Genomic DNA, 24582 nt, shown 5'->3' with positions numbered 1-24582 from the left:
ATGCATGTGTGTGTGAATATATGTGCATGTGATTGATGGTGTGAGTGAGTATATGCAGGTGTGTGTGAATATATGTGTGTGAGTGACGGTGTGAGTGTGAGTATATGCAGGTGTGTGTGTATATGTGCATGTGTGAGTGAATATATGTGTGTGAGTGATGGTGTGAGTGTGTGAGTATATGCCTGTGTGTGTGTGTGAGAGTATATGCAGGTGTGTGAATATATGTGTGTGTGAGCAATGGTGTGTATGCATATGAGTATCTGCATGTATGAGTGTGTGTGAATATATTTGTGTGAGTGATGGTGTGAATATGTGAGTATATGCAGGTGTATGCGTGTGAGTGTGCATGTGTGTGTGAATATATGTGCGAATATATGTGTGTGAGTGATGGTGTGAGTGTGTGGGAGTATATGCACAGGTGTGTGTGTATATGAATATATGTGTGTATGAGTGATAGTGTGTGTGCATGTATCAGTGCATATATGTGTGTGTGTGAATATATGTGTATGAGTGATGGTGTGTGCGAGTATATGCACAGGCATGTATGTGTATGAATATATGTGTGTGTGATGGTGTGTGTGCATGTGAGTATCTGTGTGAATATATGTGTGTGAGTGATGATGTGTATGTGAGTATATGCACAGGTGTATGTGTGTGTGTGTGAATATATGTGCGTGTGAGTGATGGTGTGTGTGCATGTATCTGTGGATGTGTGTGTGAGAGTGATGATGTATGGGGTGGATTACCACGCAGCACCCGTCCTGGTGGGATTACCACGCAGCACCCGTCCTGGTGGGATTACCACCCAGCACCCGTTCTGGTGGGATTACCACGTAGCACTCGTTCTGGTGGAGTTAATGGTCTCAAGTTAGGAGAGCCAGGGAGGTGCTCGTGATGTGTTTCTCTCCAGCCATGTCAGGCCGTTTGGATGGGTCTGGAAGAGGTGGCGAGTTGGGTTTACCCCCGGTTAGGGTCTCACCAAGAGAGTAGGAGGGGGCAGAGGGGAGGAGGGAGTCAAGCATATATGCCAAGCGGCGAAGGTGTTGATGGGAGGGTTAGGAAGGAAGTGAGGCTGAGAGGCGTGGAGGAGTGTGGAGGGAGGCAGGAGCCCAGGGGAGCGCCCAGTGGGTCAAGGCTGTGTGAGCTCTGGGCGCCCAAGGGAGTGAGCTGGAAAGATGGGGGGTGGGCGGCTGCAGCGTGGGGCTGGATTGTGCAGAGTCAGCAGTCCTTGGTAATAACAAGATGTGGAGTGTGAGCAGGGAGCAGTCAGTTTCCATATCTAACGCTGGGGAAATGGTACCTCCTTCAGAGGGATTGAAAGGCTTCCATCACACAGTTCTGTGCTTCTTTCCTTTGAATATAAGTAGTTTAAGGCTAAGAGCACAACTGGATGTTCCCTGCAGATCCACAGGGTCTATCCTAATGTCATGTGCATCTGTGCACCCAATAAATATACTGGGTGCTCCCTGCGGGTCCACAGGGTCTATCCTAATGTCATGTGCATCTGTTACCCACTAAATATCATTTGCTGAGTTTGGAGAAGTCTCTACAAAACTTTTCTGTGATATCTTTAAAAAATTTAGAGGGGTTGAAATATACAGTCATATTTTCCAGCTCCTAGTAAAAATAGTTTGCATATGGCTGTGAAAAATAAAAATTGTACAAGTCCAGCCATGCCAGAACTGTAGTTTTTAAGTATCAATTAACAAAAAAGATTTTTTCATACGGCCCTAAAAGGGAATGAATTGTGTATGAGACTTATTGCTTTACATCAGAAAGATTTTTTTTTTAAATTACTGAGACCATTTACAGAGAAAATTGCCTTGAAAACATTCAATAAATGCAAAGTGTTCTTTTTTCCGTAGACATGTCATTTTTGCAGTGCCCACCACTGTGAGTCTTTGAAAACATTTTATTTTATAAAAAGTATTAAAAAAACCTTTCACATTTTTATTACCATTTGGTTTCTAACACTAGATCTTTTGACTTTTCCTAAATCACTTTTTATACATAGGTTTTCAAAAACATTAAGACTGTTCTGAAAGCCTTTAAGCTCATTGATGTTAACAAGACTGGACTGGTTCAACCGCAGGAGCTAAGAAGAGTTCTGGAGACCTTCTGTTTGAAGTTAAGAGACGAGGAATACGAAAAGTAAGCAAATGAAGGCACGGTGAGAGATTGCTCAGTAGAACTTTTAACCAATTTCAAAATGAGACCTGTTGGGTTCATTGGCTCCATCTATCTCTCGTCCCCCCCCACCTCACACACACACCTTGTTTCTCAAAGAGGCACTCACTGGACATTCTCTCGTGTTCCTAAAGCTCCCCATGCATTCTCAAAAATGAGAGCTAATGGTTCTCATTCCTGAAGCACCCTCGGGTCCGTCCTCTGGCCCGCAGCTTTGAACACATCCAGGTTATTGGAGTAATCCATCACCAATTGTCTCTTTCCCCACTTGGCACTGTGCCCGCCCCCCATCCCACATATTTCTAGTTCACTGTTGATTTTTACTCAAAGCCTGGGGTTAGGAGAAGAATGACAAATTTCAGGATTCACGCGTTGTTGCTGTGCTCCCCGTTGGCTCTGCATCCTGATACAATAACGGAGACTTAATTTTCCTTTGAGGACTGTTGTTGCTGAGGTGCAGGGGTGTGGGGCAGGAGGATGATGAACAGCAGAACATTTAGCTGCTTCATGGCGTTTGAACGCCACCACCACCTGCTCCCGACTCCAAGGGCAGCACACACAAGCCTGCACGGGCATTTTTTTGAGCCGTCTATAAACTCCAGATCATTCAGAAGAAGCCAAATGTTTGGCTTCTGTGGCTATTTGAGTTTTGAGTGAAAGCCACTGGAAGATGGGCCCATGTCTAGCTTAATTTCTACAGTACCCAGCCGAGAGGTCCTTTCCCTCTTCGTGCCTTTTCCCAAACACTTTTCTAAATACCCACCAGACCATTAACAAAAGCACCAAGCCTCATTTCACCCGGAGCCCAAGCTTTTCGCATTGCACTGGTGTTCTAAGTTGCTATGAAAATGGGTCCCGGTAGCTCCTTGTATCTCATAAAGACAGTGTGGCTGCTGCTAGAAGCAGAGAGGAAGAATTTGCCCCTGAGGCAAGGAAGTCTAGAGGGCATGTGACATGTTACTGATGCTGCAGGGCCTGAAAAGCAGGCAGACTTTAAAAAATGGCATCTCCTACTCTTTTGAATGTCTTTTTCTTTTTTTTCTCTTTATAACCCACCTCAGAATATAAAAGATATAATAGATGTTTTAATTTTTACATCTTTTCCGGCTGGGAAAGTGTCCAGAATAAGATCCAAACAAAACAAATTAAATAATTTTGTGCACGCAATTATAGAACAGAGGCAGCGCTCTTCTAAAACAGGCAATCAAAAAACAAAACAGTGTTTTATTTGACAATAAACCTTGTGTTTGGCACTGCAGTCTCCAACCTAGTAAATCTATAAAAAATGTTACTGTCTGTTTCCCCATCTCATAAGTATTGAATAATAAAGAACTCCACAAATTTTTATTTGAGATTTTTTTAAGCCTCAAAAACAATGCTATTTTCATGATAAGGCTTGAGAAACTGAACATAATAGAATTGCTTTCCTTTAGACTCAGAAACACAGAAGATCAAAAGTAGACCATTTCTTCAATTGCTTTAATGCTTTTCTTATTGAAGCTCAAGAATATACTCTTTCCTGGAGAAGCTGCTTCAGTATTAACTTTGTCTTTTTTATTTTTGAGCAGGAAACACAATGCATTTTTGAATCCTTTCTTTTATCTAACAGCTTTCTATTTAATTTCAACATTCGGCTCTTGGTGTGGTACAAATGGCCCAGGCTTTGAAGTCAGGCTGCTGGAGGTGAAGTTTGTGCTCTCTCCTCCCTTGTTCTAGGGCCTCAGGGTAGCTCCTGGGCCTTGTCAAGACTCAGTTTTCTCTTAAAGAAATGGGGACTGGCCGGGTGCGGTGGCTCACGCTTGTAATCCCTGCACTTTGGGATGCTGAGGCAGGTGGATCACGAGGTTAAGAGATTGAGACCATCCTGGCCAACATGGTGAAACCCCGTCTCTACTAAAAGTACAAAAATTAGCCAGGCATGGTGGTGCACACCTGTAGTCTCAGTTACTCGGGAGGCTGAGGCAGGAGAATCGCTTGAACCCGGGAGGCAGAGGTTGCAGTGAGCTGAGATCGCACCACTGCACTCCAGCCTGGCAACAGAGTGAGACTCCATCTAAAAAAAAAAAAATGGGGACTGAGCAGCCCACCTCTCAGGGCTGGGGTGAAGACTCAATGTAATGTACATAACATGCCTGTGACACGCTTGCACATAGTAGGGCTGATTTCACAGTGACCATCTCATCATCATAAAGACTCCATGAATGCCCTTTACCCTGTGATGACCTGTTGCATTTAGGCAGCAGACTACTGTCCAACCTACATAAAACAAGAGGCCAGAGATACAGTTACCAAGTCCTCTATTTAATTGGGATATCCCCAAACCCATTGAGTTTTGTGTTTCCCATCTCCCTCCAGCCTACTCTCCGCTGCCCTGGAGGCCAGCGTGTTTGAAATAGGTGAAATCATTTATGAGCAGCCTTGTAAAACCAGCAAACAAATCACTACAGTTCAGCCTGTTGCCTGAGCAGATGAATGAAACCCAGTTACAGGTGGTGATGCTGGAGAGGTTTATGAGCTGATTGGAGTCATACCCTTCTCCCCTCAATTAGGCCTTCTGGTTTCTCAAACTTACTACCTCATTTTCACAAGACAGAGACCTTGGATGAAAGATGAAGCTGTTTAGGGAGTTTCACTGCTAACATCTGGCAGCTATCACACCTAGAGATCATTTATCTTATTAAAACAATAGGCAAGAGTCATCAAAGTGGAAAAAAAGGTATGCATTGAAATAACTACATGACATTACTCTTTGTTAAATTTGGAAAACAGAAAAATAACAAATACTTTAAGTGATAATTACTAAATTTTTAGAAAGCAGTATGAGATCACATAATTATAGAAATCAACACATATGGAGATAATATAACCAAAAACTTAAAACCCGTCAATTTTTAGAAATGTAATAAGACAAAAATGATCTAGAAAACCATTTATCAGGTGGAAGACTTGAATAATAGAAAATTTATTTTAAAAATTCAAACATCCTATTTATCTTAACTTTAAAAGAAGTTTATCTCGGCTGGGCACAGTGGCTCATGCCTATAATTCTAGCACTTTGGGAAGCTGAGGTGAGCAGATCACTTGAGGCCAGGGGTTTGAGACCAGCCTGGCCAACATGGCAAAAACCCGTCTCTACTAAAAATACAAAAATTAGCCATGCGTGGTGGTGCATGGCTGTAATGCCAACTACTCGGGAGGCTGAGGCATGAGAATCACTTGAACAGGGAGGTGGAGGTTGCAGTGAGCTGAGATTGCAGCACCACACTCTAGCCTGGGCAACAGAGCGAGATTCTGTCTAAAAACAAACAAAAACATATATATACATATATATGTCTGTGTGTGTGTGTGTACATCAGTGTATTTCAGGGATAGACAGTGGTTCGTTGTTTTAAAAAGTCTTATTTTATATGTTACATATAAAAATCCCAGAATGCTTCAAGAGAAACTTTGCTCCCTCTACCACCCCCTGTTTTGAAACCATATGCCATCTGTGGGCCTCAGTTTCTCTCTAGAGAAAGGATATGCTCAGTCGAGATCATCTCTGCTGGCTCCTCCACCCAGCTCTCCGTTCCCCTGCTTATGGAAATTTTGTGCTGGCTGACTCATTTCCCTCCAATTATTAAAGGCAAGTGGGACCTGCTTCTGCTGTTGGAGTGGAGAGGCGGCTGCCGTGCAGACTGCGCCCCAGCTCCCCTCCCGCCAGAGCAAGGAGAAACTCCTTAGGTGCTGTCTAGGTCTGGCCATTTCTCAACAGGTCCAGCAACGTTTGCTGTCTCACTGTAATCTCGATGCATCCAGCTGTAGGCTAAAGAAGTGATCTCGAAGTGGCTGCATTAAAAAAAAAAAATCTGACAGTAACATTTTCTGGGGTTTACTTTTCAATTCCGTCTGTAGCTAGAAACAGACATTAAAATTAATGCCAGCCCGAGTGTAAAGAATACCTTAGTAACACTTGCTTCATTTTAGATTCATAATTTCTCATTGCTAAAGAACATTTGTATTTTAGGTTTTCGAAACACTACAACATCCACAATGATACTGCAGTAGATTACAATGTGTTTTTGAAGAATCTCAGCATAAATAATGACTTGAACCTTAGATATTGTATTGGAAATCAAGGTAAGTATTTTAAAAGTATATGGCTAAAGATTTCAATATCTTTTGGCATGGTAATTCCTCTTCTTTGAATCTTTCCTGAGGAAATACTTTCAAATATAGAAAATACATTATCTACAAAGCTAGCCATGGTATCATTATTTATAAGAATAACGTCAATGCCTAAGAATAGGAAAAGGCTAAATGAGTCACAATATAGCCACATGGTTAAAATCTATAGCCAGGAACAAGGATATCCATGAAGAGTTAATAATAACACAGAAGATGTGTATGGAATATCTGTAGCGGATTGGAAAATATTCCAAAATACTCAGGTTGTCCTTAAGTGAGATGTCCCCGGGTGTGATTTTGTTCTTTCTGCTGCTTCTGTATTTTCAATTTTTTTTTTTCTTTAATGATGGGAAAAATCTTAACAGAAAAGGGCAAATAGCTGAGTAATTTCCAGTTATGTTAGACATGCAAACCCAGGTCATTAGACATAACCTTGAGACAGAACACGTTTCCTCGTGTGAACAGTCTTTATCCCAGCCTCCTCCATACGACACCCAGGGTCGTCGGCCTGTTGGGTAGCTTTGGAGAGAGGCAGGGTCCAGTTCTTTAAGGATCAATGTATGGCTCATGCAATTGGATCTTCCCCCTTCCCAGCCTTTGGTCATTTTCCTCGCCTTAAATAAGATTTCCCCTCAGTGCTCTGGTGCTTCAGGAGTGACTGCCTGTGAATGGTTCGCTCAAAATGGGTTGTCGCTGTCTGGTTTCAGCTTAATTCAGAGCAGCAGATATTCATGGAGCACCTTCTATGATTCTCAGATCCGTCTCACTAGCAAGCTGAAAAATGACAGATTCTCAGGTTTCAGCCTGGTTCCACTAACCAAGCTTGCTTATAGCAGACTCCAGTGTTCTAGTTTTTGAAGCCTCCCGTGCCAGGCGCCGTGCAAAGCATGTTCCTGCGTCGCCTCTATATCCCCCACAGCCGCGTGAGGCAGGTGCCAATGCGACGAGGAAGAGATTGAAGTAAACAATCTAACCAAGCCCACTACCCAGAAATAACCACTGTCCACAGGGTTCCTGGCATCTCTCCATGGCACATATATGGAAAGGAGCTAGGCAGAAAGAAATACATTTGTAAAAATGGGTTTATATAGACGCTGTTCTCTGTAAGAATTTACTTTTCCTTGAGTGTATCAGAAGAATAGACATTTAAATGACACTCAAGAAAATGATGAATACATCCTGGCTCTATATCTTGGATATAATGTCCACAGGTCACATCTTCCCCCTTCAGTATGTTGTAGACTTTGGTCCATTGCCCTCTGGTACTGAGTTTGACTGTGGAAAAATCTGAGGCCTGCTTCTTTTTCTCTCTTATGAATGATTTGCTTTCTCGCTGATTGCCCTAAGAGTCATTTATCCTGGAACTCCCTGCTTCCCTCCCTCCCTTCCCTCTCCTCTCCTCTCCTCTCCTCTTTCTGATTTCTGACAAGGTCTCACTCACTCTGTTGCCCAGGCTTGAGTGCAGTGGCACAGTCATAGCTCACTGCAGCCTCAACCTCTTGAACAATTCCAGCACTTTAGGCTCAAGTGATCCTCTGGCCTCAGCCTCCCAAGTAACTGGGGCCACAGGCACACACCATCATGCCTGGCTAACTGTAAAAAAAAATTGTAGAGACAGGGTCTCACTATGTTGCCAGGCTGATCTCAAACTCCTGGGCTCAAGTGATCCTCCTGTCTATACACAGTCCCAAAGAGCTGGGATTACAGGCGTATGCCACTGCGCCCAGCCCGTCCCTGAATGTCAGTGGCGTAACTGGTATATGTCTCAGTGTTGTACCTTCTGCATCTGTTTTTCAGATCATAGTATATTTTCAATCTGCAAACTCAATTCTCTCTTTATCCCAAGAATGTTTAGTGACATAGATCTTTGAACACAGCTTTCATTTTCCAGACTGTTAACTTCAGGGAAGCAGATTGTCCTTATGTTGGATGGTCGTTGTCTTTCCTGTCTGTGAAATTCTCTCCCTGCACTTCATTCTCTTTGTCTTTTTCCTCTGTATTCACAGTGATCATCTTAGATCTTTTATCTATACCTGTAACTTGATTTTCGCCAAGGTCTATCCTATTCTTAGCTGTTTCTAATTTATTTACTGGATCTCTAATGTTGTTTCTTTAGGTCTACAATATTATTTTCCATCTTATTTTGTTGGTTTATGATCTGCCATTCAACTCTTGTTTTACTGAGTTCACGTTCTTATAGAGAGATTCGGCCGGGCGTGGTGGCTCACGCCTGTAATCCCAGCACTTTGGGAGGCCGAGGTGGGCGGATCACAAGGTCAGGAGATCGAGACCATGGTGAAACCCCGTCTCTACTAAAAATAGAAAAAATTAGCCGGGCGCAGGGGCGGGCGCCTGTAGTCCCAGCTACTCGGGAGGCTGAGGCAGGAGAATGGCGTGAACCCGGGAGGCGGAGCTTGCAGTGAGCCGAGATTGCGCCACTGCACTCCAGCCTGGGCGACAGAGCGAGACTCCGTCTCAAAAAAAAAAAAAAAAAAAAAAAAGAGAGAGATTCTGTAAAGTAATTTTGTATCTGAAGTGACGTTTTATTCCACAGTGGGATTTCTGCCTTGTGTGCATTATGTTCCTCTCCTTCCTTCACTATCCACTCCTGGAGAGTTTGCATACTTCCATGAAATTTGGAAAGACTGAGTGTTTTGTATTCCATTTTACTTCTATTGACTTTTTATTTATTATCAAATTTTTTGGTGCTTGTTCTAGGGTGATATGGTTTGGATATTTGTCTCTTCCAAATCTCATGTTGAAATGTGATCCCCAGGCCAGGCATGGTGGCTCACGCCTGTAATCCCAGCACTTGGGAAGCTGAGGCAGGAGGATCACTTGAGGCCAGGAGTCCAAGGACCAGCTTAGGCAACATTAGTGAGACCCTGTCTCTATTTAAAAAAGGAAAGAAGTGTGATCCCCAGTGTTGGAGGTTGGACCCAGTGGGAGGTATTTGTGTCATTGGGGTAGATTCCTCATGAATAGCTTAGTGCCCTCCCCATGGTGATGAGTGAGTTCTTGCTCTGTTAGTTCACACAGGAACTGGTATTTAAAGGAGACAGGCACCTCCCCCTCTGCCTTGCTCCCTCTCTCGCCGCATGATGTGCTTGCTCCCTGTTCACCTTCCACCACCAGTGAAAAACTTCTTGAAAGAAAACTTAGGCAATACCATTGAGGACATAGGCCTGGGCAAAGACTTCATGACTAAAACACCAAATGCAATTGCAACAACAGCCAAAATTGACAAATGGAATCTAATTAAACTAAAGAGCTTCTGCACAGCGAAAGAAACTATCATCAGAGTGAATAGGCAGCCTACAGAATGGGAGAACAATTTTGCAATCTATCCATCTGACAAAGGCCTAATATCTAGAATCTACAAGGAACTTAAACAAATTTACAAAAAAAAAAAAAAAAAAAAAAACAACCCCATCAAAAAGTGGGTGAAGGATATGAACAGACATTTCTCAGAAGACATTTATGCAGCCAACAAACATATGAAAAAAGCTCAACATCTCTGGTCATTAGAGAAATGCAAATCAAAACCACATTGAGATACCATCTCATGCCAGTTAGAATGGCAATCATTAAAAAGTCAGGAAACAATAGATGCTGGAGAGGATGTGGAGAAATAGGAACACTTTTCCCTGTTGGTGGGAGTGTAAATTAGTTCAGCTATTGTGGAAGACAGTGTGGCAATTTCTCAAGGATCTAGAACCAGAAATACCATTTGACTCAGCAATCCCATTAATGGGTATATACCCAAAGGATTATAAATCATTATACTATAAAGACACATGCACACATATGTTTATTGCAGCACTATTTGCAATAGCAAAGACTTGGAACTAATCTAAATGCCCATCAATGATAGACTGGATAAAGAAAATGTGGCACATATACACTATGGAGTACTATGCAGCCATAAAAAAGAATGAATTCATGTCTTTTGCAGGGACATGGATGAAGTTGGAAACCATGATTCTCAGCAAACTAACACAGGAACAGAAAACCAAACACCACATGTTCTCATTCATAGTGGGAGTTGAACAATGAGAATACATGGACATAGGGAGGGGAACATCATACACTAGGGCCTGTCATGGGGTGGGGGGCAAGGGGAGGGATAGCATTAGGAGAAATACCTAATGCGTATGGGGCTTAAAACCTAGGTGATGGGTTGATGGGTGCACCAAACCACCTGGCACATGTATACCTATGTAACAAACCTGCGTGTTCTGCACATGTATCCCAGAACTTAAAGTGTAATTTAAAAAGAAAAAAAAAAAAACTTCTTGAAGCCGAGCAGATGCTGGTGCCATGCCTGTACAGTCTGCAGAACCATAAGCCAAATGAGCCTCTTTTCTTTATAAATTATCTAGTCTCAGGTATTCCTTGATAGCAATGCAAAGCAGACTAATAAGGTTTATAATATACATCTTTGATTAATCAGAACCTACCTCTAAGTACTATTATAGTGATTCATGTGCAGTTTATGGACCTTATAACAGTGTTTTCCCAATTCTTCTCTCCTATCCTTTGTTATATTGCTGCCCTACATTGTACTTTTACATACACCATAAACACGTAATACATTGCTATAGCTCCTGTTGTTCCACTGAGATTTCCTATCTGTTCACTCAGTATAAATATGTTTTCTTTTACATTCTCAAACACTGTTATTTTACAGTTTTAAGAACTTTTAAATGCTTAATTTTTTTTTCTTTTTGGGACAGGGTCTTGCTGTGTTGTCCAGGCTGGAGTGCAGTGTTACAATCATAGCTCATTGCAACCTCAAACCCCTGGGCTCAAGTAATCTTCCCACCTCAGCCTCATGAGCAGCTAGGACCACCGGCATGCCACTATGCCTGGCTAATTTTTAAAATTATTTTTTGTAGAGATGGCATCTCACTATCATGCCCAGGCTAGTCTCAAACTCCTAGCATCAAGTGATCCTCCTGCCTCACTCAGCCTCCCCAAATGCTGGGATTACAGGCATGAGCCACTGCACTTGGCTGCTTTAAACTTTTTATCTGCTAATTCCAACATCTAGCTTATCTCAGGGTTTGGGTTTTAAAACTTTTTTTTCAACATTATACCATAAGAAGTAAGGGGTTGGTCTTTATTGATGACCTTTTTTCTTGAATGTGAATCACAGTTTCCTGAGGTTTTTTTTCTGTCTCATAATTTTGAAATTTATTCTGGATATAGTAAATTTCTATAATTTTACATTATAGAAACTATGGATTCTATTATGTTCTGAAGATTTGTTTGTTTGTTTTAGCAGCCAGTTTACTTGACTGTATTCAAACTCTAAACTTTGTCGTCCTGGAGGTGGGAAATCTTTGTTTTATTATTTTCCCCCTAGAGGGGCAGCTTGGTGTCTTCTCTGCACATCTGTAGTTCAGGAGTTGGCCAGAGATTTGGGCAAAGTTTACTCACAGATATTGGAGACCCCCCTTTATGCCTCTCTTCTTTTTAGGTTTTCTCTCTGTGCCTTCTGGCCACCGTGGGAGGCCTGAACTCTGTTTTCCAATTCCTAAAACTGGTAAGAGCCTGCATTTATATCCAAATTCTAGCCACTTAGCATGATTCCAGCTGGGGCCTGCCCTCAGGCAAAAAGCCAAATCACAAGAAACTCACTGAGTAAGATTTCATTTTTCCAAGTGCCAGCTTCAGTTTATATCTGCTTTCAGTTGCTCCCCAGGGCCTCCAGATAGTGTTCTGTTTATATTTTGCCCAGAGTTTTAAATGTTATCTGCTGGGAGGGTTGTATGAGCTAATCCACCAAAATTGGAAGCAAAACTTTCTGTCTACTCATAGTCAGTTTCTTTTTGCTTCAATTTATGCTGGCTTTTTTTTTCTTGTTGAATTTTTACATTTTTTCATTTCCTTATTTCTTTAGATATTATAAGAAGGTAAGTTCTAGAATGCAATTTCGGTTTTGCTATGGACATCTCTTTTTGTTTTTGCATTTTATCAATAATTGGCAGCAGATTTTTAATAATGTGTTATTTTATGTATTCCCAAGACATAAATGAAAGGCATCTTTGATTTGATCCAATGTAAGCTATATATCCAGTCATTCTGTATATTCCTGTTTTTGCAGCATTAGCTTACATTCTCATTGCTGCCTCCTAACTGGTACCACAGTCTAAAGCCTATTGGCCCATCCCTGTTGTCTTCTATCCTCTATTCATTGTAAAATAAAATCTTAGTTCCATCCTGTTTTTCCCATTGAATACTTATCCTATAACTTTTATCATTGAAATTCAAATCCTCCAGTTAGGAGGCAAAACCATTTTGTGGATGTTCCAAATTAAAGATGTGGTAGTTTGGGGTTATGGGGCATATAATATTAAATCTGTACCTTGAGGCTGTCAAGACAGAGGCCTGTTTATTGGTGTGTAGTAGGAAAGGCTGAATTGCTGACACTAGCTGCTCATCTTCCCCGCTGCCATCCTACCAGTTCAAAACCTTTAGCCCCAGTGTGTCAATCTCATGGTGTCAGCATATTCTTTCTGGGTTGGTGTAGTGGTTTGAATGTTAGCCCCCTCCAAAACTCATGTTGAAACTTAATCCCCACTGTAACAGCATTAAGAGGTGGGGTCTTTAAGAGGTGATCGAGTCATGAGGGCTCTGCCCCCGTGAATGGATTAATGGGTTATCACAACAGTGAGTCTGTTATAAAAGTCAGTTTGGGCCAGGCGCAGTGGCTCACCCCTTTAATCCCAGCACTTTGGGAGGCCAAGGCGGGTAGATCTCTGGGAGTTCAAGACCAGCCTGACCAACATGGAGAAACCCCGTTTCTACTAAAAATACAAAATTAGCTGGGTGTGGTGGCACATGCCTGTAATCCCAGCTATGCAGGAGGCTGAGGCAGGAGAATCACTTGAACCCAGTAGACGGAGGTTGTGGTGAGCCGAGATCGCACCATTGCACTCCAGCTTGGGCAACAAGAGTGAAACTCTGTCTCAAAAAAACAAAAAACAAAAAAATCCAGGTGCGGTGGCTCACGCCTGTAATCCCAGCACTTTGGGAGGCTGAGACGCGCGGATCACGAGGTCAGGAGATCGAAACCATCCTGGCTAACACGGTGAAACCCCGTCTCTACTAAAAGTACAAAAAAATTAGCTGGGCGTGGTGGTGGGCACCTGTAGTCCTGGCTACTTGGGAGGCTGAGGCAGGAGAATGGCGTGAACCCGGGAGGCGGGGCTTGCAGTAAACTGAGATCACGCCACTGCACTCCAGCCTGGGTGACAGAGCAAGACTGTGTCTCAAAAAAGAAAAAAAAAAAGCCAGTTTGGCTCTCATCGTGCCTCTCTCTTGCCCTGTGATGCTTTCTTCCATGTTACAACACAGCATGAGGACCTCAGAAGCCAGCCAGGTGTGGTCCATTGACCTTGGACTTTCCAACTTCCAGAACTGTAAGAAATAGATTTGTTTTCTTTGTAAATTACTTAGTCTCAGGTATGTAGTAATAGCAACATAAAAAGGACTAAGATAGAAAATTGATACAGAGAAGTGGGGTTGTTGCCATACAGATAACTGGAAATGTGGAAGCAACTTTGGAACTAGGTAATTGGCAAAGGCTGGAAGTATTTGGAGGAACAGGCTAGAAAAAGCCTAGATTACCTTGAGCAAAGCATTATGGGTGATTCTGGTGAGGCTTAGAAGAAGTGAAGACAAGAGAAAGTCTAGAGCTTTTAAGAGATTACTTAAGTGGTTGTGACCAGAATGTTGATAGAAATATGGATGGTAGGCGGGGCACAGTGGCTCATGCCTGTAATCCCAGCACTTTGGGAGGCCAAGGCAGGCAGATCATTTGAGGTCAGGAGTTCGACCTGGCCAACATGGTGAAACCCCGTCTCTACTAAAAATACAAAAAGAATTAGCCGTGCGTGGTGGCGTGTGCCTGTAATCCCAGCTACTTGGGAAGCTGAGGCAGGAGAATCACTTGAACCCAGGAGGCAGAGGTTGCAGTGAGCCAAGATCCTGTTACTGCATTCCAGCCTGGGAGACAGAGCAAGACTCCCTCTCAAAAAAAAAAAAAAAAAGGAAAAAAAAAAAAAAAGAAATATGGGCAGTAAAGACCATTCTGACAAGGTCTGAGATGGAAATGAGGGACAAAGTACTGGAAACTAAAGTAAAGGCCATCCTTGTTATACAGTTGCAAACTTGACTGTATTGTATCTATGCCATAGGGTGCTGTGACAGGCTGAGCTTGAGAGTGCTGAACTAGGATATCTGGTGAAAAATTTCTAAGCAGCAAAGTGTTCAAGGTGCTGCTGCATGGTTACTTTTGGCCACTTGCAGTGAGATTTGGAAGCAAAGGGATGACAAAGATAAAACGTACAATCCTGAAGGAAGTGCAGCCTGGCCACATGCAGGATGAAAAAGCATGTTGATGAGAACAGAATAAGGATGTGGCTGAGTGACTCATTGTTAAACAGATGAGCATAAATAGAAAGGACCCTCCCATCACAGACCCAAAGCTGTAGGCAGGCAGAATGTTTTTTGACAATTACCCTAAAGAGCCTACTCGATGGGCTTGCTGCCCAGGGCCACCTCTGAACTCTGCCCCCGACATTCTGGTGCAGGGCTCCTTGGCCTCAGCTGTGGGTTAGGTGCTTCTCTGAAAAGTACAAGCTGTAAAGCTTGGTGGCAGCACACTGTGGCTCAAGTGGGCCCAGATATGGCTTATGCCACAGCTCTGGAAGGTGCAAGTAGTAAGCCTTGACACTATCTATGAGGCGCTAATCCTGCAGGTGTGCCGAATGTAAGAGCTGTAGCAGCATAGTGGGCTCCACCTTTCGGATAGATCTTAGAGGATGTACCAGAAAGGCTGAGGACACAGGTGGACGGTTGTTGCAGGAGTGAAGTCACTGCTGAGAGCCCCTACTAGGGCAATGCTGAGTGGAGATGGGGGGTCAGAGCTAGAGCAAGCCTCAAGACTCCAGAACTCTGTAGCCACTAGCAGCATGCAATGTCCATGTGGAAAAGCTGTAGACAACAGTGTGCAGCTCCAACCCATTAGAGTGGAGTCATAGGCTAAGCTTAGCAATGCCACAGGGCAGGGTTGCCCATCGCCTTTGGGGACTGTTCCTGTTCTTTTTCTCCACCATGTTTTGACACAGCACAAGGCCCTTATCAGAAGTCACCACATGTGGCTGTCCAATCTTGAACTGGAACCATGAGCTAAATAAACCTCTTTCCTTATAAGAGAGATTCTGTAAGAGATATTCCTTGTATCAGATATTCTGTTACCGCAACGCAAAATGGGCTAAGACAGTTGGATTGTGATGGAAATAGTTTTATTTGAACCAGGGATTGGCTACTTTGAATTCCCCCCTTACTAACTTGTTTAGAAAAAGCCAAAAAGCCAATGAATCCAGACAGGCCCCAGGGTATCAACCAAACAAAGAAAATACAGGCATATCTGTGTGTGTGCTGACTGCTCCACCAACTGGCCATTCCCCAGCTCTCTCATTCCCTTCAGGTCTCCCTATTCCCTGCTACTCAACAGTATTAAAAGTATGCCAATTAACAGCCCTACAATTGTCTGTAAGTGTTCGAGTGACAGGAACTCAGTTTGAGTCAAAAGCTGGAAATGACTAAGCTTGGTAAGGAAGGAATGACGAAAGCCAAGATAGGTCAAAAGCTAGGCTTCTTGTGCCAAACAATCAGCCAAGTTGTAGATGCAAATAAAAAGTTCTTGAAGGAAATTTAAAGTGCTACTCCAGTGAACACGCGACTATTAAGAAAGTGAAACAGCCTTATTGCTGATATGGAGAAGGTTTGAGTGGTCTGTATTGAAGACCAAAGCAGCCACAACATTCCCTTACACCAATGCCTAATCCGGAGCAAGGCCCTAGCTCTCTTTAATTCTATGAAGGCTGAGAGAGATGAGGAAGCTGTAGAAGAAAAGTTGGAATCTAACAGAGGTTGGTTCATGAGGTTGAAGGAAAGAAGCCATCTCCATAACATAAAAGTCCAAGATGAAGCAGCAAGTGCTGATGGAGAAGCTGCAGCAAGTTATCCAGAAGACTTAGTTGAGATCACTGATGAAGGTGGTGGCTGTGCTAAACAGCAGATTTTAAACAAAATAGCTTTATATTGGAAGAAGATGCTAGTTAGGACTTTCTTGAGCTAGAGAGTAGTCAATGCCTGGCTTCAAAGTCTCAAAGAACAGGATGACCCTCTTGGGAGGGGCTAATGCAGCTAATGACTTTAGGTTGAAGCCAATGCTCATTTACCATTCTGAAAATTCTAGGGCTGTTAGGAATGATGCTAATTTTACTCTGCCTGTGCTCTGTAAATGGAACAGCAAAGCCTAGATGGCAGCACATCTGCTTACTGCATGATTTACTGAATATTTTAAGCTCACTGTTGAGACCTACTACTCAAAAAAGATTCCTTTCAAAGTATTACTGTTCATTAATAATGCACCTTGTCACCCAAGAGATCCGATGGAGATGTACAAGGAGATTAATGTTGTTTACATGCCTGCTAACACAATATCCATTCTGCAGCCCATGGATCAAGGAGTAGTTTCAACTTTCAAGTCCTATTATTTAAGAAATGCATTTTGTAAGTCTACAGCTGCTATAAATAGTGATTCCTCTGATGAATCTAAGAAGAATATTGAAAACCTTTTGGAAGGGGTTCACCATTTTAGATGCCATTAGAACATTTCTGATTCATAGGATGAGGTCAAAATATCAACATGAATAGGAATTTGGATGAAGTTTATTCCAACTCTAATGGATGACTTTAAGGGGTTCAGGACTTCAGTGGAGGAAGTAACTGCATATGTAGTGGAAATAGCAAGAGAACTAGAATTAAAAGTGGAGCCTGAAGATGTGACTATATTGCTGTAATCTTTTGATCAAACTTTAAGGGACGAGTTGTTTCTTATGGATGAGCAAAATAAGTGGTTTCTTGAGATGAAATCAACTCCTGGTAAAGATGCTGTGAACATTGTTAAAATGACAACAAAAGGTTTAGAATATTAGATGATCTTAGTTGATAAAGCAGCAGCAGAGTTTGAGAGGATTGACTCCAGTTTTGAAAGAAATTCTATTGTGACTAAAATGCTATCAAACAGCATCACTTGCTACAGAGAAACCTTTCATGAAAGAAAGAGTCTATTGATGCGGCAAACTTTACTGTTCTCTTATTTTTTAAAATGTCCAGTGGCTCATGCCTATAATCCCAGTACTTTGGAAGGGTGACGTGGGAGGATTGCTTGAGGTCAGGAGTTTGAGACCAGCCTGGGCAACATAGCAAGACCCTGTATCCACAAAAAATAACAACAAAAAAAAAATTAGTTGGGCATGGTGGTTCATGCCTGCAGTCCCAGCTACTTAGGAGGCAGAGGCAGGAAGATCACTTGAGCCCAAGGGTTCGAGGCTGCAGTGAGCTGTGATGGCACCACTGCACTCCAGCCTGGGTAACAGAGCAAGAGCCTATCTCTAAAAACAAACAAACAAAAAATCTCAAAAAACTGCCATAGCCACCCCATCTTCAACCATCACCCTGATCAGTCAGCAGCCATTAACATCAAGACAAGACCCTCTACCAAGAAAAAGATTATGACTCACTGAAGGCTCAGATGATGATCAGCATTTTTTCACCATATTTTAAAATTAAGGCATGTACATTGTTTTTTTCAGACATAAGATATTACACTTAATAGACAGTACAGTATCATGTAAACATAACTTTTATCTGCATTGGGAGGCCAGAACATTCACATTATTTTTTTGTTTTATTCACTTGACCATAGTGCTCTAGAACAGAACTCACAGTATCTCCAAAGGTTGCCTGTGGTGCTGTCCAGAGCAGTGCAATGGTCATTTCTAGGTTTTGATTTATCTTCTAATTCCTTCTTAAGTCATGAAGAAGTTGATCCTTCTATCTCACTGACCCAGCTTCCTTGATCATATTTGTTCAGTTGTTTCTCTCTCTCTTACATTTATCTTTCCAGTCATTTTGGTTATTTGAATCATATTTTCCAGTAGATTCCTCAGCAAATCACCATGGAAACAATATTCTTTGATTTCTTACATAATCATGTTTGTCTGTGGCCTTAATACTTGAAAAATCCAGGCCAAGTGCAGTGGATCATACCTGTAATCCCAGCATTGTGGGAGGCCAAAGTGGCCAGATGGCTTGAGCCCAGGAGTTTGAAACCTGCCTGGGCAACATGGCGAAACCCCGTCTCTACTGAAAATACAAAAATTAGCCAGGCGTGGTGGTGCATGCCTGTAACTCAGGAGGCTGAGGCAGGAGAATCTCTTGAACCCAGGAGGTGGAGGTTGCCGTGAGCCCAGATCATGCCACTTCACTCCAGCCTGGGAGACAGAACAAGACTCTGTCTCAAAAAAAAAAATTTTATTTTTCTGGATGTAAGATCCTTACCTCAAATTGTCTTTCCTTAAGTATCTTAGAAATCCTTATCCATTATCTGATGATATAAACTTTTGTGGAGGAAGAGTTTGATGACAATCGGAGTTTGTTTTCCTTATTCGTAATTTGATCTTTTTGTCTGGATGCCCTGATAATTTAAAAAAATGTAAAACCCAATACATTTTGCTAGACTATGTCATGATATTAGGTACTTATGGTTGATTGATTCCCTGAGTACATTGTGTACTATTTAGGTTTTCATCTGAGTCTCTTTTTTAAAAAAAAATTCAACTTTTAGATACAGGGGTACGTGTACAGGCTTCTTACACAGGTATATTACACCCAAGTAGTGAGCATAGCACCCAATAGGTAGTTTTTCAATCCACATCCTCTCCATTTCTCCTCCTCCAGTAGGCCCTGCTGTCTGTTATTCCCATGCTTATATCCATGTGTATTCAATGTTTAGCTCCCACTTATAAGTGAGAACACGCAGTGTTTAGTTTTCTGTTCATGTGTTAGTTCGCTTAGAATTGTGGCCTTCAACTCCATGCATGTTGCTGCAAAGGACATGGTTTTATTCTTTTTTATGGCTGTGTAGTATTCTGTGGTATATCCATATTACATTTTCTTTATCCAATCCACCACTGATGGGCGCCTATGTTGATTCCATGTCTTTGCTCTGGTGAATGAACAATGAACATATGAGTGCATGTGTCTTGTTGGCTTAATAATCTATCTTCCACTAGATATATATGCCCAGTAATTGGATTGCTGGGTTGAATAGTAGCTTTGTTTTAAATTCTTTGAGAAATCTCCAAACTGCTTCCCACAGTAGCTGAACTGATTTACATTCCCACGAACAATGCCTAAGTGTTCCCTTTTCTCTGCAGCCTTGCCAGCATCTGTTGTTTTTTGACTTTTTTTTTTTTTTTTTTTTTTTTTTTTTTTTGAGACAGAGTCTCATCAGGCTGGAGTGCAGTGGCGCGATCCCGGCTCACTGCAACCTCTGCCTCCCGGGTTCAAGTGATTCTCCTGCCTTATCCTCCCAAGTAGCTGGGACTATAGGTGCACGCCACCATGCCTAGCTAATTTTAGTTTTTTTTTTTTTTTAAGTAGAGATGGGGTTTCACCATGTTGACCAGGATGGTCTCAATCTCTTGACCTCATGATCTGCCCACCTCGGCCTCCCAAAGTGCTGGGATTACAGGCATGAGCCACCACGCCCCACCTTTTTGACTTTTTAATAATAGCCAATCTGATTGGTGTAAGATGGTATCTCATTGTGGCTTCAATTTGCATTTCTCTGATGATTAGTGATTATAAGCATTTTTTCATATGTTTGTTTGCCATGTGCATGTCTTCTTCTTTTGAGAAGTGTCTGTTCATGTCCTCTGCCCATTTTTCAATGGGGCTATTTGTTTTCTGCTTGTTGATATTGTGTTTAAATTCCTTATAGATTTTAGATATTAGGACTTTGTCAGATGCATACTTTTCAAATATTTTCTCCCATTCTGTAGGTTGTCTGTTTATTGATAAGTTTCTTTTGCTGTGCAGAAAAGTTCTTTAGTTTAAGAAGGTCCTGCTTATCAATTTTTATTTTTGTTGCAATTGCTTTTGGGGACTTAGCCAAAAATTCTTTGCCAGGGTTGATGTTGAGAAGGGTATTTCCCAGTTTTTCTTCTAGATTTTTATAGTTTGAGGTCTTCCATTTAATTCTTTCATCCATCTTGAGTTAATTTTTATGTATGGTGAAAGGTAAGGGTCCAGATTCATTCTTCTGCATCTGGATAGCCTGTTATCCCAGTACTATTTATTTAATAGGGAGAACTTTCTCCATTGCTTATTTTTGTCTGCCTTGTCAAAGATCAGATGTTTTAAGTGGGTGACTTTATTTCTGAATTTCCTATTCTGTTCCATTTGCCTATGTGCCTATTTTTGTACCAGTATCATGCTGTTTTGGTTTCTATAGTCTTATAGTGTAGTTTGAAGTTGGGTAGAGTGATGCCTTCAGCTTTGTTCTTTTTGCTTAGGATTGCTTTGGCTATTTGAGCTTTGGGTTTTGTTTTGTTTTGTTTTGTTTGTTGTTCCATATGAATTTTAGGATAGCTTTTTCTAATTCTTGAAGAGTGACGTTGGTAGCTAGATTGGAATTGCATGGAATCTGTTAATTGCTTTGGGCAGTATGGCCATTTTAATGATACTGATTCTTTCAATCCATAAGCATAGAATATTTTTCCACTTATTTGTGTCATCCCTAATGTCTTTCAGCAGTGTTTTGTACTTCTCCTTGTAGAGATCTTTCACCTCTTTGGTTAGCTGTATTCTCAGGTATTTTATTTTCTTTGTGGCTATTGTACATGGGATTGTATTCTTGATTTGACTCTCAGTCTGGACATTATTGATGTATAGAAATGCGACTGATTTTTGTACATTGATTTTGTGTACTGATACCTTGCTAAAATGATTTATCAGTTCTAGTAGACTTTTGGCAGAGTCTTTAGGGTTTTCCAGATATAGAATCATATTGTCAGCAAAGAGAGATAGTTTGACTTCTTTTTATCCTATGTGGGTGCCTTTTCTTTCTTTCTCTTGCCTGATTCCTCTGGCTAGGACTTCCTCTTTAATTTCCTGAATTGTGATTTTTAGTATTTTTTCCATTCCATTGTTTGGTTTTCTTCTCAGTGATTCATATCATGTGTATTGGATCTTTTGGATTCCCCATCCAAAAGATAGGATCTTTTTCCCCCCTCTCTTCTCTTCTATACCATAACTTCCTCACAAGTCCTTCTTCCTCCCTTTTTTCTTACTTTCTTCCTCCCTCCCTTCCTCTCTCTTTTCCTCCCTCTCTCCCTTCTTTGTTTCCTTCCATGATATAACTTTTATTTCACCTTCTATTACTATTGTGTTTATTTGCTCTTGTGTTTCTTTTAGTTTAGTCTTCATTTCTTACTTTATTTTATTTTTAGAGACAAGGTCTTGCTCTGTCACCCAGGCTGGAGTGCAATGGTATGATCATAGCTCACTGCAGCCTTGAACTCCTGGGCTCAAGAAGTTCTCCTGCCTCAGCCTCCCTAGTAGCTTGGACCACAGGTACATGCTACTGTGCCTGGCTAATTTTTTTAAAAATCTTTTGTAGAGACAGGTTCTGCTTTGTTGCCCATGCTGGTCTTGAACTCCTGGCTTCCTGCCTCGGTCTCTCAAAGTGCTGGGATTACATGTGTAAGCCACTGTGCCTAGCTTAGTCTCCTTTCCTTTCCTTTTTCCTTTCCTTTCCTTCATCCCAGCCTAATCTTCATTTCTGAAATGATTTTTTTTCAGCTTTATTGAGATATAATTGATGAGTTAACATTGTATATATTTAAGATATACAATGTGATGATTTGATGTTCATATGCGTTGTGAAATGTTTATTATAATAAATTAGTTAACACCTCCATCACCTCACGTGGATACCTTTTTTTGTGTGTGGTGAGAACACTTAACATCTATTCTCTTAGCAAATTTCATGGTGACTATTAGTTAATAATACAACGTTTTATACCTGACATGTTTTTTGTAATATGCTCCTGATTTCTGTCATCTAAGTTCTGAGTTTTCTGACTCTGATTGATACTGCTCCATGACTCCTATCATTGAAACAGTATTATGAATCAATACGTAGCTAATACATTCTGAATATCTACCAAGTGCCAGGCATGTACCTCTATCAGCTCATCTAATCCAGGTAGCAATTCCATGACAAAGGTACTGTTTTCTATCTCTTCTTGCAAATAAGGAAACAAAAGCACACCACTGCATAGCTAGTAAGTGGCAGAGCCAGTCAGCAAATTTTTTTGGGGAAAATATGTTATATAAGAACAAATTACCAAGAGCTGGTTAGAGGTTTGATGCTGTTTTCACCTCTATAAGAGAGTCGCTAGTTCATATATTTGCAGAAACCTTTTATCTCTGGCTTTTCTAAATATGGAACAATGTACTCTATTAATTTTGCGAACTTCTGTTTTGGTTCCATTTGTGTTCTCAATAAGCCAGCACTATCTTGCTTATGAAAAGCACCATCTATTTGGGCACGTGAAGAAAGATGCTGGGGAGCAGATTTCCTTTCGCCTGCAGTGAACGTAAACCACACTGTAAGCTTTGGATTGCTTCTCTACCCAGTTTCGCATCAGGTAGCATCATCCTTCAGAGGAAATTTTGAGAAAATCAGAAGATTGCAGGAATTATCAAGCTGCCTTGGAGAATGAAAGCTGGTAGAATTGTGGTGAGAGAGGCGTCACTGAATACACCGTACTGAGTGCTGTCACTCAGTGCTGTCAGCCTGTGAGAGCAGCCACAGGGCATGTGCACAGACCTGCGGGCCGGGAGCTCCCCAGGGCAGGCCTCATACCCTAACCCCTTCTCCACCCTTCTGATCCAGACATGTTGTTTAAACAGAGCCCCAGTGGGCTTCCTGAGATGTGCCATGAGAGCACCAGTGTTACAGGTGGACTGAGAACAGGATGTGTCCAAGAGGGGCTGGAGGCCTCTGTGTGCTGGACCATTTCAGGTCCCGCTTCTGTGACACGGCTTCCTCATCTTTCAGCGAGGGCCCTCGCAGCTCGAATGTCCTGAGACCCCAGGTTTCAAATGCCCAAGCCCACTGTGGCTGTAGAATTCCAGACCAAGACCAAATTTGTTGTTATTAAATTATTATTATTATTGCTATTATTTGAGATGGAGCCTCTCTCTGTCACCAGGCTAGAGTGCAGTGGCATGATCTCAGCTCACTGCAACCTCCGCCTTCCAGGTTCAAGCAGTCCTCCTGACTCAGCCTCCCGAGTAGCTGGGACTATAGGAGTGTGCCGCTATGCCCAGCTCATTTTTGTGTTTTCAGTGGAAACGGGGTTTCACCATGTTGGCCAGGTTGGTCTCAAACTCCTGACCTCAGGTGATCTGCCGGGCTTGGCCTCCCAAAGTGCTGAGATTACAGACATTAGCCACTATGCCTGGCCATGACCAAGTTCTAAAGACCAGCTTTGTCTTTTATTGTATAGAGGGATCTTTTTTTTCTCTCCTTTCTCTTTTTTGGAGCTAGGAAATGGAATTCCAGATGACTGGCAGTTTGTTAACTGCAGCTGAATTAAGTGTGCTTAATTTGGCTGAAGCGTATTTGCAGACATTTTAGGAAATAAATCTGGGAAACCGTTTGTGATTCTTTGCAGTCAACTTTGAGAAAGAAAATGGCTATATTTTAGATTTATTTCATTCTCTTTTGTTATAAAAATAATACATGCTTGTTTCAAAAAAGCCAGAAAACAAAAACACTAAATAACAATCCCATATAATTCTACTACCTGAATCCTACCACTGTATTCTTTTTCACGTAGTATCCTCTCAGATTTTGTTTCTGATGCTTACATGGATGGATGGATGGATGGATGGATGGATGGATGGATAGAAAGATATACAACATAAGTGTTAAAATGAAATTATGCTAATTATTCCTTTAAAATCATGAGGCAATATATAGCAAAGAACATTTTCCACATCTGTTAATTTAGACATGTATCTTTGTTTTTAAAGTCTGTGTAGTATTTCATAGGCTTGATGAACCATTCATTTATAAAATTCATCTTCTATGAATGGGCATTTAGATTGTTTCATTTTTTTCTCTTATAAAGAAAAGTGCAGAAAATATCCTTATCCATGTGAATTCGGTGAGTGGCCCTATTATTCTATGAGTACAAAGCTCTAGAAAAGGATTTAAGCATATTCAAGTACCAAGTTTTTATACACAAGCCAGAACTGGTTCTTATTATTCCCTTTACTCCTTGCCTA

General features: G+C 41.6%; 1 protein-coding gene across 10 annotated transcripts in view; it reads left to right on the top strand.

Annotated features, from left to right (window-relative positions):
- LOC105464318 (EF-hand calcium binding domain 6) overlaps positions 1-24582 on the top strand; it is a 308413-nt gene that overhangs the window by 77461 nt on the left and 206370 nt on the right. For 7 of the 10 annotated variants that reach the window (XM_011712096.2, XM_011712098.3, XM_011712097.3 and 4 more), the window contains 3 exons: positions 2015-2151; positions 6194-6306; positions 11837-11902. In XM_011712096.2, coding sequence (XP_011710398.2) covers positions 2015-2151; positions 6194-6306; positions 11837-11902 — 316 coding nt within the window. The remainder of the gene's footprint in view (positions 1-2014; positions 2152-6193; positions 6307-11836; positions 11903-24582) is intronic. The other 3 variants (XM_011712104.2, XM_011712099.2, XM_071080700.1) reach the window with 1 other exon arrangement.

The sequence above is a fragment of the Macaca nemestrina genome, chromosome 15 (assembly GCF_043159975.1).
Source record: "Macaca nemestrina isolate mMacNem1 chromosome 15, mMacNem.hap1, whole genome shotgun sequence".
NCBI lineage: Eukaryota > Metazoa > Chordata > Mammalia > Primates > Cercopithecidae > Macaca > Macaca nemestrina.
Note: the sequence above shows the minus strand (reverse complement) of the source record. Positions and strands in the feature narration are given on the sequence as shown.